The sequence below is a fragment of the Aphis gossypii genome, chromosome 2 (genome assembly GCF_020184175.1).
Source record: "Aphis gossypii isolate Hap1 chromosome 2, ASM2018417v2, whole genome shotgun sequence".
NCBI lineage: Eukaryota > Metazoa > Arthropoda > Insecta > Hemiptera > Aphididae > Aphis > Aphis gossypii.
This window is the reverse complement of record NC_065531.1, coordinates 85,727,749-85,740,748: the sequence shown is the minus strand read 5'-3', so window position 1 is coordinate 85,740,748 and position 13,000 is coordinate 85,727,749. Positions and strand designations below refer to the sequence as shown.

At 29.2% G+C, this 13,000-nt stretch overlaps 2 protein-coding genes across 3 annotated transcripts in view; one reads left to right on the top strand and one right to left on the bottom strand.

Moving 5' to 3' along the window:
- LOC114118998 (guanine nucleotide-binding protein G(I)/G(S)/G(T) subunit beta-1) overlaps positions 1–13,000 on the bottom strand; it is a 31,578-nt gene that overhangs the window by 3,497 nt on the left and 15,081 nt on the right. For both annotated transcript variants that reach the window (XM_027980454.2, XM_027980458.2), the window contains exons 2-8: positions 6,716–6,812; positions 2,861–3,006; positions 2,279–2,449; positions 2,070–2,192; positions 1,877–2,006; positions 1,744–1,815; positions 1,392–1,608 (exon numbers count right to left, since the gene is read on the bottom strand). In XM_027980454.2, coding sequence (XP_027836255.1) covers positions 1,392–1,608; positions 1,744–1,815; positions 1,877–2,006; positions 2,070–2,192; positions 2,279–2,449; positions 2,861–3,006; positions 6,716–6,772 — 916 coding nt within the window. In that variant the 5' untranslated portion in view covers positions 6,773–6,812. The remainder of the gene's footprint in view (positions 1–1,391; positions 1,609–1,743; positions 1,816–1,876; positions 2,007–2,069; positions 2,193–2,278; positions 2,450–2,860; positions 3,007–6,715; positions 6,813–13,000) is intronic.
- On the top strand, positions 159–934 carry LOC114119013 (uncharacterized). Its single transcript, XM_027980469.2, has 3 exons — positions 159–277; positions 336–447; positions 730–934. Exons 1-3 carry the CDS (start codon positions 159–161, stop codon positions 832–834), a joined length of 336 nt encoding a protein of 111 aa, XP_027836270.2. The 3' UTR covers positions 835–934.

Genomic DNA, 13,000 nt, shown 5'->3' with positions numbered 1-13,000 from the left:
AATTCAGATTTATATTTTAATTATTTTATACTTAAACATAAAAAATGTCCTAACTACTAAAATGTCTATAGTTTTAATAATTAGATGTTATATTGCTTAGTTACTAATATTATTGTATATTAAATATCTAAAATTCAATATTATTATTTTATTATAAGATGGCTAGAGCAAATGTATCTGTACGTGACGATCAGAATTTCAGAAGTCGTTGTGACCAAGAACAAAAAGCTTTTGATGATTGGCCTAATAAATGGGAGTGGATATTAGATGAATATAAGTATTGCTATAATAAATCATATTAAATTTATTTATTAATAAATATTTATACAAAATAGAGAAAGAAATGAAAAACTAAATGCAGTAAAGAAAAATGCGATGATGAGAGAAGGAAATTTAAATACAGATCTTAGAAGTGTGCTACCTTTTCCTAATACAACATCTAGAGAAGTATATAATTATAAATACAGTATAATATCGATTATCTGCGGGAAGGGTGGCTTGGCATCCATGGAAAAATGAATTCCACGGATAATACGCAAAATTCAAATTAAATTAGAGGATGTTTTTTTTTATTTAAATATTCATATAATATTAAGAAAATATTTTAAATTTCATAATTTTTGTATACATATAATATGTAAGTAGATGATTCTGCAGAAGACTATGGATAATTGAGAGTACACTGTGTTATGAACTTATAAATGATTTAACATTAATTAATTTCTTTAGGTTGGTTGGTTATCAAGTAAACAAGAATTTCAATTGGAAATATTTGGGCCATACATTACACATATACCAATTGAAATCAAACCAAATTATAAGAATGATTTATAAAGGTACATAATATATTAAGGCATGCATTATAATTTATGTGTAATTAGGTATATAAAAAAATAAAAATAAAAATGAGAAAGGACGTCTGGGAAAATAAATCTCTATTATACAGTACATATACTGAAATTTGGAAAAATAAATATATATATTTTTAATTATTCATTATTCATAAATGTAAAAGGTTTTTAATTAGGTACAATAATTTCAATTTATATGATTTTATACTTGATAATATTGTAATTATTATTTAATAAACTTGCAATATTCTTTTAAAAAAAAATTAAAAAATAAGTTATAAAAATAATAACCAGTATAAATTCAAACTTAAAATGTATGTTTTCAAATATTTTTAGGGGAAAGATATTTCTTGTTTTAGTATATTTTTACCATGGATTATTTTTAAACTAGATAAAATACTGAGAACATAAATACCTAATATCTTTTATTTTAAATTAATAAGATATGATTCATTTATGAATTTCGAATCCTTAATAAATGTTTAATGTTTATAGAAATTTTTTTTTGTAATTATTAACTTAAAATAAATTTAAACTAACCGGCACGTTCAGCTTTCATCGAGTCCCAAACATTACAGTTGAAATCATCATAACCTGCCAATAGTAGACGTCCTGATTTTGAAAATGATACAGATGTTATGCCACATATTATGTTGTCGTGTGAGTACATGGCTAATTCTTGGTCAGACCGGATATCAAATAAACGACATGTAGCATCATCTGAGCCAGTAGCAAAGGCATAGCCATTTGGGAAAAACTAAACAAAAACATTGAACATTTTAAAAATGATAAAACCAAAGATGTATATAATTATAATATTATATAAATAACTATTAACAATAGTATACAATATTTACTTAAAAAAAAGTTAATAATTTTATTAATTAATTACCGTAACAGCATTGATATCAGATTCGTGTCCTGGGAACGTTTGTTTGCATGTTCCATCTCGAACATCCCATAACTGAAAATTAAATATTAATAATTAAGCTGTATTTTATTTGAAAACAATAAATTATAAATACTTTTGCTGAAGCGTCACAAGCTCCTGATACAAATGTTCGCATATCAGGTGACATAGACAGAGACATAACATCGCCAGTATGTCCAATGAACGATGAACACTGTTGGCCAGTTTCAATATCCCATAATGCACTATTACACAATAGTTTTAAGTGAGAATAAAATGTAATTTATCAAAAAAATTTAAGTATTTACCATGACATATCTCCAGAGCTGGTGACAATTTGGTTATCATCAAGGAATCTACAACATGATAAGTAACCTGTGTGCCCTGGCAGTTCTCGGCTAACTCTTACATTACCTTCTCTTGTTTTTAAACTAAAAATATTATAAAAAAATAATAAAAATATTTAAAAAAAAAAATTTAATTTGGCCTTAAATTATTAAGAAATTATATAGGATACCTATAAATTGAACATATGTTGTCTAAACCACCACAAGCAACGAAACTGCCGGATGGGGCATATGCACACGTCATCACCCAGCTAGACCTAAGTGGTATGGCGTGTACCTTATTTGTCGTATAACTATCCCATACGATAAGCTTTCCATCTTGTGAGGCTGATACTAGGTTTCTGAAATAAAATTATTCAATAAATAATAAGTTTTAAAAATATATAATATATATTGTACATCAGAGGTTGAAAATAAATATAATACAGAAAGAATAAAAAGCAAATTAATATTTTAATAATAATTGTATTTCCATATTAGTATTTAAAGTCTTTTATAAAACATTTTAAACTATGAAGTTGTTTTTTTAAAGAAAATTATAAACACTAATACTGATTATAGTATTATACAATAGCTATTCAAAAATGACAATATGACATTTTTGTTGTTGTAAATTTGTCATAATGTTTAATTTATTTATAAATATGACAATTGCAAGCAGTCATAATTAGATCTAATAATTGACTGATTCTACTATAGAATTTTGTCTATATTTATATGCCAGGTTTTTTTTTTTTAATGTCTTGAATTACCTGGAGTCAGAGCCCCAATGCATGGCATATATTTTGGCGAGATGTCCACGGAGGGTACGTCTCGTTCGCATTTGTATCCGGCCGACCGGTTCCATGCTGGTGGTTGCTTGCGACAGACTTGTGTCGCATGCTGCTTTTCTTGCATCCTATTAAAAAAATAAAACTTTTAATCAAACTAGTTTTACACATGGATACACACATACAGCAATATAATTATAACAACGTAATAAAATAACTCATGTTTATTATAGTAAGGTATAATTAAACCAAATATTATAATAACAAGCATTTTTGTTTAGTATTAATATTTTTATCTTTATAACTATATTATAAATTGCACATTGTCCATTGGAATTATAAATAAATATAAACATTTGATTCATAGTTTACATAATTTAAATACACAATGACTAATTACTTGTCAAACAAATTATTGAAAAGCAGTATTAGGTATATGATATATACTATAATATACATAATGAATTTAATACACAATATACAATACATATTAGGTATATATATATATATATATATAATTTTGACAGGAAATTATTTTTTTTATTCATTATAGGTACATTCTAACAAGTGTCTATTTAGAGACTAATGAATAGATATAAGAAAATAATTATCTCCATTCTGCATTGCGTACATGCACCAAAATATATTAAGCAAGTATCTACAATGCAATTGAATAAACAGATAATGGTTTTAATTAAGTTTTATTACACAATATTGAAAATAGAATAAACATTGAATTGAATTAATTTTTTTAACACAACTTATGCATTTAATAAATACATAAAATGTATCTACTAGACTACTAGAGAAATAAAAGAATAATTATAATGTCTTTGTAAGGACAATAATAAACTGGAGATACTATACATAATATGGTACAATAAAATAATAACAACCACAAAATCCAATATTTTTTTTTTTTTTAAGAGTGTACAATAATATGTTAAATGTTGATACCATGTATATTTAATTGTAAAATAAAAATTTGTCTTAATTATTTTACAATAAAATAGTCTATGACAATATTACTACTTCTTGAATTAATTGTGTAACGGTAGACTATAATAAAATAATCACTAAAAAGAGTTAAAAGGGCGTTTTCGTATTCGTGAATTCGTGATGTTTTATATTTTCATAATAATAATAAAGGCACTAATGAATATTAAAAATATAAGTAACGACTAATAATATTAAATAATTAAATAATTATCAGTAAAAAAAAAAAAAATATGTATATGATCGGCAGTTGAATCGATATTATATCATAATACAAATTACAATAGGTAACAAACTCATCAGTCATCATTCTTATAATAGAGACATATATTGTATATAATAGTAATAAAAACAATAAAAATAATAAAACTAGGTATGATTAACTGGTATAGCTATATCAATTGATATAAAATTTGCAATACACAAGAATAATCACCAAAGAAAAGAAAATCATTCGAATAAATAAAAAAAAACCTCATCCCAATGTCAACAGACGTAGCAAGAGTAATTTTTTGGGAAATAATTGGGATTTGAATCACGGATTCGATGTTCAAGTATTTTATGGTGTAGTATAAACGAAATTCTCGGGTACACATGATACACATGTATCGATTAATACGTGGGGCGAACAAACGAGAGTATTCGATTCTATATTGCAATCCGATTTTTCTATACAATTTGATTCCATGGGACGAAATTTTGAAGAATAAAAAACCTACAGTTGATTTTTTTATGATACATCATCCTCGATTACAAACTATAATATACACGGTTTTTATTATTATTATTTTTATTCAGACGGGGTAAATTGGCCAGTGTGAACGATCCCTCGTCGTGCAGTTATAGTCAAACGACAACGACGGCGGCGCACCCGCGCGCGAGACGGCGGCTACGCGCCATATTGATCGACGTGCAAACGGGCGCGCGCGCGAGATAGTCGCAGCGGCGGCAACGGCGGGACGGTGGAGGAGAGGTCGGTCGCCGCCACCGCATATGAGAGCAGCAGATATGGGGGAGCAGAGTGGCGTGGCTGGGGGGGAGCGAGACTGCCGGCCGGCTTTCGCATGACCCCTTCGCTGGCCACCACCAACGACGACGACGACAACTACGACGACGCCGCCGCCGCCGCCGCCGTCGTTCTCCTCTTCGCGTGTCGCCGTCGCCGCACCGCAAAAGCTCTCTCTGCACTACACCACGCTAACGCCCTCCACCTACGCCACCGACCCGCTCGATTCACCAAACGAGCGCCGACTTGTAGACGTGTGCGTGCAGTGTATGCGCGGCATTGGCCACACAGCCGCAGCGTATATTATTATACTTTTTGTACACATAAAATAACGCCGCGGCGTTTTAATAGCAGCTCCGTGCTCATATATATATATAACCGCAGAGTGTTATTATACAGGACGATTGTTACTATTATTTTTTATATATATATATATCATAAAACCGGGCGGGCAACGACGATTTTACATTTTTTCCCATCTATAGGACCGCTGCACATAATATTATGCTCGTTTACACGCATATAATGCTATTCGTCTAAACGATTCGACTAGGTTACATTCCGTTTTTAAAATAGAAAAAAAAAAGAAAAGAAAAATGTTGTTCCCGTGCAACCGTCGTCTGGATAAGACGTTTCATTCTGGTATTACGCGTGTAAGGGATAGCTGTGTGTGTGTGACGGTTACGAGTGGATCTCGAGAGCGCAACACGTGATTGTCGTACGAATACGCAACGAATAACGGGATGAACGGGTTTTTTGACGGATACATCACAATATTATATTGTTATTATAAATATATTTATCGACATTTAAATTGAAAAATGTATCTTATGGTTGTATTTTATGATGTACAACTTGTGGTCGCAGTATAGACACACTTTTTAAATTAATATAATATATTGTGACGATGGAAATATTGTTCAGTAATTTATTTATATTATTATTATCATAATAACAATGTTATATTATATCAGTGAAAAGGATGAGAAAATGTAAAATCCATCATTTTTTTTTTTATTTTGATCATAGGTGAATTAGAAAATACGATTATTATCATAAACCTTTACTGATTAAAAAACATTACATACAATAACACATGTCGAATTTAGAAGGTTTTAGAGTTTCAGACTACCAATACGTCGTCGTATTATCATAACGATACGAAGATTAAACTATATTCAACGTCAACCAGCTACAAATAAATTGAACCAAAAAAAAGATGTATTAGTTTAAAAAATTTAAAAATAAACAAATCAATAATCACGAGTTAATAAAACTGTCGGACGAACGAAATTTGAACACACCGGTTATATTATAATTATGCGGACAATTTTAAATCGATAAAAACTAATAGCTGATTTCATTTAATAATGCTTATATGCATCATATTGTACATTCGTAAAATTTATTAAAAATTGTTAATTTAGATTTATTAATAAATTAATTCAATAATTTATGTAATGTGGGCTGGTTACATTGTACAATTAATTATTAATTAACATCATTGACTTGGTAGTACTTTGGAAGGACCAACCTAGGCTTATATGAACGAGATAATAATCAAACAGCGTTAATTGTATGGTATTTATAAATTTTGAGTTATGTGTTGTGTTTGCATTTATAAATGAATACTTATTGTTCATTAATTATAATAAAAATATTTTAAAAATATAACACAAAAATAAATGTACTAAAAAATATCTATATTATTCATTTTGACTTTAAGGCTTTTGAAGTGAAGTACAATATAGTATTAAAACTGATTTATTTATTAGCTTAGTGTAAATGATAAATTATTGAATTATTATTATTTATTAAATTTATAAGATACTTACTCGTATGGCATTTTTCAGCGTTTCAGCCTCTTGCCTTAATGAGTCCAGTTCATTCATTGTGCACGGCTAGGGCCTCCGGTCTCGACCGACACAAATGCTAAAACATAATATTTGTTATCAGTTAGTATTAATATTAAATATGCTGAGTAAGATTATAATGTATAGAAAAATATTAAATTTTATTATATTTCAGTGTTTACTAAAGCATTACGTATAAGTAATGTATAGAAAAGGTCGAATAAAAGTAATAAAATATATAAGTAGGTATTTCATTTAAATTTAACATTCATATTAAGAATTTGCTATGATATAACAATCAAGAACCCATACAAGAAGAACGTATAGGTACTTTATGAAGTTCAATGTCAGGGTAAAAATGATGTACATATTGGTAATTTAATTGTATTTTTCATTAATGACAGTTAAAAAAATATATTTTTAAAAGTTTGAGAACCAATGCAATTAACTTGTTTATTTATCAACACATGTAATTGACAGGATGAAGAGAAGGGTAGCATTAACTACTAGCGGAATTGACTTCCGTCAATAGACCACACGGTCTATGAATACATTCCAGCAGGCATGATAATGGGTTAGGGAGGGAACAAAATACGGATACGTGACGTCAATTATCAATGAGTTTATAATTTCATGTGTCTAGTTTTTCAAGGCTCGGCACATTTTAGCACGAGAACTCAACGGCTTAACAATAATTGACTAATTTCTTTTAAAAACCTAATTCTTTAACAATTAATTATTGAAATTATTAGGTAGATTGTGCACGTTGACACCTTTGTGTACAACCAGAAATGTAAATCTATAATAGGTTATTTTAATCAATTATTGTTATCTTTACAAGACACTAAACAAATTCATAAATTAAGATAAAAATACTATTATTATTTATATTATACTTAAACTTTAACAATATGTATTTGAATCGTGTACATTATATAATTTATGATGTTTATCAAATAATAAAATCGAACTGTAAGAGAAATAATTCAGAATTTAGACTTAACATATTATAATATATTATTTAACTTATATGCCTAAAACTTGATATAATATAATATACTTCATTAAAATTCAAAATAAAAATTTTAAATGTACTCAAAATATGTTTTTATATTCTCTATTATTACCTACATCATAATGACGTATAAAAAAACAATTACGCAATTTCATACACATAAAATTGTTTTAACCAATTTATTAAAGAAAAATATTTGGTTTTTTGTTCATCTTGTTCTTCAATGTATTTAATATACAAGAATAAAATATATTAAAACATTTATTGCATGATTGAATTCGATCTTGCTTCTAATTTTAAATTAATAAAACCAAAGGATTTTATACGTATTTTATATAGATAATAGTAGGTACCATTCGTAAGATACAATATCGTAAGTGTGTATATTTTCTATATGTATAGAAAATGAATTGAATTACTATTATTAATTTCCCATCGAATCCGATGGGAATTGAGGGGTTATATTATATTGTATAGAATCGGTATAGTGGTTGTGACCGGTGACCGGATTGGTATAGCCACGACAATCCCGGTGGACGATGCGTGCAAGTCAGAGTCACGAATGACCTGCCCGAAAGTTTGTGCGACAACTGGCATTATATAATAATTTCACGACACGCGGGCATGGAAAAATAATAATAATAATTTCTCTGTACATATAAAATAAAAAGGACAAAATCCAAGTCCTCGGTGCATGATTAACTCACGCATTCTGGAGTAAGGGGTACAAAGCGCAAGCGCGAAGCCGATCGATCATCGGGCGCAGAGCCGCGTGCTCGTTTTTTACCCAACCCGCCGCCGGCCGGCATCACGCTCATGTGTTCATATACACACTCGCTCGCCCGCGCGCAAGCGCACAGCTCATCCAACAAACGCACGCGCACCGCACATACACTAGCTAAAATAATTAAGTAAAATGTAATCTTTTGTTTTATTTTGGATGTAAAATACTTCAAGAACTACGATAGATGAATATCGCAATTTAATGTACCTATTTCTTACATATAAATTAGCAACAGTTTAGGTCGTTTCTAACGTTATGATACTTTCTAAGCAAACGTTGATAAAGATTGAAGATTTGTTGCACTAAAAAGTTTTTAGGTCGTTTATATAAGTTTTAATATTTGATTACACAATAAGTACACTAATTTTTCATTAGTTTTATTCGTTAGGTGGTCTATATCTATTACTTTTTAGTCATAACTTAAAAATAATATATAATATATTAATTTTAAATAAATATTTAACTAACGTGCATATATAATAGTAAAACTAATAAAAATGGAGTAAATTAAATTAAAATAAATGAAAATAAAGATAGATAAAACTCAGGTGTTTTAATTCCCTGCAGTATACTGTTAAAAATTATAATTTTTGAGTAAAAAATTTAAATATTTAATTCATCTCAACTTTCAACTATACCTACTGCAAAATAGATAGATTATTATAAAATATAATATCAATATTTTAGATATGCACAATAGATAGCGTATATCTCCATTGAATAATAGAATAGCACCCATATTTGACTTAATGTCAGTTAGTAGTATAAAACACGCTTTCGAATTATTATGTGACGAATAAAAACATCAATATCAAATAATGATAATTAATTTTACTTTGTTGTCAAAACATATAACAATAATAAATAATAACGTGATATGTTATGAAGTTACAAGTTATTTATGATATTTTAAAACAGCAAACAGTAGAAATTATTATGGAACAGCCAAGATACACATGTAATTATTGGCTTTGAACAAGTCTATTTTCTATTATAGTTGTGCTTATGCTCTTATTAAAAAATATTTAAAAGCGATTATTTAAGAGAAAAAGAATAGATGAAACTCAACATTCTTATGGATTTATCTTTTATAGCTTATAATTAGTAGAAGCGGAATGACATTCTCACCCAACGCGTTTTACACGCGTCAAACTATAATACAAGCAGTTTTTTTTTACATTAGCCATATGGTCGGGACATTTATAACTTTATTTATTCCTAAGTTTAAACTGGTACAAAAATAAAACTTTCTCGTACGCCTATTATAGTAGGATATATTGGGAATAATTAATATAGAAAAAATATTTAAAGATTAAAAATTAGGTACTTATAAATTTAAATATTAATTAATTGTAATTAATTATAATATGTTGTTAATATGCAAGGTATGGTTTTGTGTGTACGTATAAATAGTAGTATGATCCTAAACTCTATGAACGTTTTCTAAACACAATAATATTATTTAACACAAATGAGAAATTGGCAAAATATAATATAATAATTAAATACTTAGTATAATATGATTTAAATTATATGTATACAGTGTGACCCTGTTATACGTATCACTAAATATTTTAGCTAGATGAGGTTGGATAAAAATGTGGTTTTTGAGAGATAAAAGGCAGCACCGAAAATACATTTTGAGAACATTTAACTTTAACGGTATGTAAAGGCGAATATAAAAAAAAAATTTTTGAAGAACAATTTTTGTGTAAAAACCTTTTTAATTAAAATTTACTACCAATTTAGTTTTTAAACGATATTTTAATCATTATTTTTGTACTCGACTACTTAAAATATTTTTGATATTGTTAAATACTATATGTATATAGAAAAAACGTAAATTAACACTATTAAATAATAAAATCTAAATAATTACACCTTATTAATGTGTCAACTTTTATCAATCTTTTAAATTTTGTCATATCTTCTCGCAAGAATGAACGTTTAAATTTAAACTAAATTACAAAAAGAAAGAAGACGTGTAAAATAGATTACAAGAAGATTCGAAGTTTTAATACACTTAAATAATCTATGTAATTAGAAAAACAATTTTATTCAAAACTTATTTTTAAAAATAAAGTAATATTGAACAAGTACGTAATGAAAGTTTTCTCAAAATATGTATTTTTTCATTCATACTTGTCACTTCCTGATAACTTCATTTCAATCCTAAGTCATTTGACTGAAATATTTAGTACATATTAAGTACGTAACATAATAATATTGTGCTAAGAATTGTACGCATGAAATTCCACGCATTACTGGATGATTCCTTTAAACAAGACTGGTTACGTAACTACCTATACGAGTTTTTGTCAACGTGCCTACAAATAAATATTGACAGTTTAAATATTAAAATATAAAAAGAAAAGATATAGGTAGTCTTAGCGGCAACAAGAGTCGCAGACTACGTCTTTTATTGTAATATAATATGAGCCTAGCCATTATATTAGTATTATCATTATCATTATGATTTTGTATTAGTTAATGTTGAGTAATATAAAAACATGTTATCATGAAGTGTCGGGGGTCGAGGGTATAAGCGCAAACGAGCGTGAACCTGCACGAGGGAAATACGACGACTTACACACGGTACCCTGTTAGGGAATGGGGGTGGTAACGCTGTGGGAAGTGTTTGACCGGTCGGCCACTCTTTGTTTTATATACTCGCGCGATGCTGCGGCGTTGTCTTTTCCACGGCGGCTAGTGCCGTAATATCCGTATAGAACATATAAACGCACACACAAGCACATACATCGCGCGCGCCAAAGGTCAACGTTACCGTCGGGGCGCGGATGTTGCCGTGGCGACCGACCGACGTTTCCTCCGGGGTAAACCCACCGCGTTATGCACCGTGAAGGCGACACGGCACGGCGGTGTTCTCTCGTTCACTTCTCCCCTGCCTCAGCGAAGCAGTTCGACAACGCCTTTGACACTGCCGCCGGTAAAATGAACGATGACACCGTGTCGTCGCCCGTCATCAAAACAACAGCAATAGAATCGAAAACGCGCGAAATAAAAAAAAATACATTAATACATTCTTTAAGCATTGGCATATATATATTATAAAAGTGGTCCACGATGAAGGGGTTGAATGGTACTTTTAAAATTCGTTAAGTTAGGTGATAGGAATATTATCGATGGCGGAACAAAATACAAGTACGACTATAATGTCATAAAAATCATATAGTTTATTAAATACATAGATATAACGCAAGCGTTTGAGCAGTGTAGCTAATAGTTCCCTAGTAAATTTTTTTCTTGAAGTTGTGTCTACAATAAAAATACACTCTACTTTAATTTTAATTTTCTATAGCATGGTAAAAACTGTACAGTTGCATGGGTCTGATTCCAATATGTATTATTATATTGTTCATAGGAGCCTAACCTGCAGAAATAATATATGTAACAGTGAGCTAAGATTAGGTTTCTTTATTTTGTTTACCGATCACAGGACTACAGGAATATTTATTGTCGTAGCCGTCACCACAATTGATAATACAACTTTGGATATGACTCAATTAATAACAAACAAATTGGATAAGGAACCACTAATTACGAAGATGCGATAATCATTTTCGAATCCAAGGACCAGTGTTTAGATGTGACCACGCGCGATACAATGACTCGAAGGCACTCCAGTGATATTTGAGTGTAGGCGATCGTTTTCCTCAATGAGAGTAACATCTAGGCTTTTGATTTTTTGAGTGTTTATAATAATACAATTTTTAAATAATTAGAAGAAAAAATTAAAGAAGTGATCCGTAGATGGCCCAGTATCCAATTATTTTTAAAAATGTCCGCCACGGTTCCATTGTGTACGATATATATCATATACCCACATCATTTTATATTATTTTAATTTTATATACGAAACTCGAACCAATATAGCAAGGTGATAATTTTATAATGGTAATAAAAAGTAAAAAAAAAATAGATCCGGTATAAATGGGTAAGTAAGTCCCCCAGTAAAACATAATGTATTATTTCCTAACACTCCATATATTTTTAATATATGATTAATGCAACCATAGCAAGCTGCACTCTAAATCATCAACATTTGATTATACATAATAAGTACAGCATATTATTATTTATAGTGGTAACTAGTAGGTATAAGCAAAAAGTTTGTTATAAGCTATTATATGTCAACAAACCATCGTTGTTTCTCTGAATATGGGTGACTGACGACTGCCTCAAATGTTTTTTACAATACATCCAAATATATTCACTTTCGTCCCGGGTATAATTCATTCTCTACAATGACGTCAATGGAAAACTTTGCCCTCGTTATTCAAAATACTACGAGTTATAGATATCTAGTATATGGACCATATTCATTATATCAATTGATAAACAGTAAGTAAAATAACATTAATCATTTTCAGGGTGTTATTGATATATGGTTACCCCTGATCTATCCATGTACCTACTATTTTTAGTTTTCAAATATTTTATAAAATTT

What these genes read in the sequence shown, in the direction of transcription:
- LOC114119013 (XM_027980469.2), top strand. Translation starts at nt 159, where the DNA reads ATGGCTAGAGCAAATGTATCTGTACGTGACGATCAGAATTTCAGAAGT. An exon ending in TGGATATTAGATGAATATAA is followed by an intron (nt 278 to 335) that starts GTATTGCTATAA and finishes TATACAAAATAG; the next exon opens with AGAAAGAAATGAAAAACTAA. An exon ending in CTAATACAACATCTAGAGAA is followed by an intron (nt 448 to 729) that starts GTATATAATTAT and finishes TAATTTCTTTAG; the next exon opens with GTTGGTTGGTTATCAAGTAA.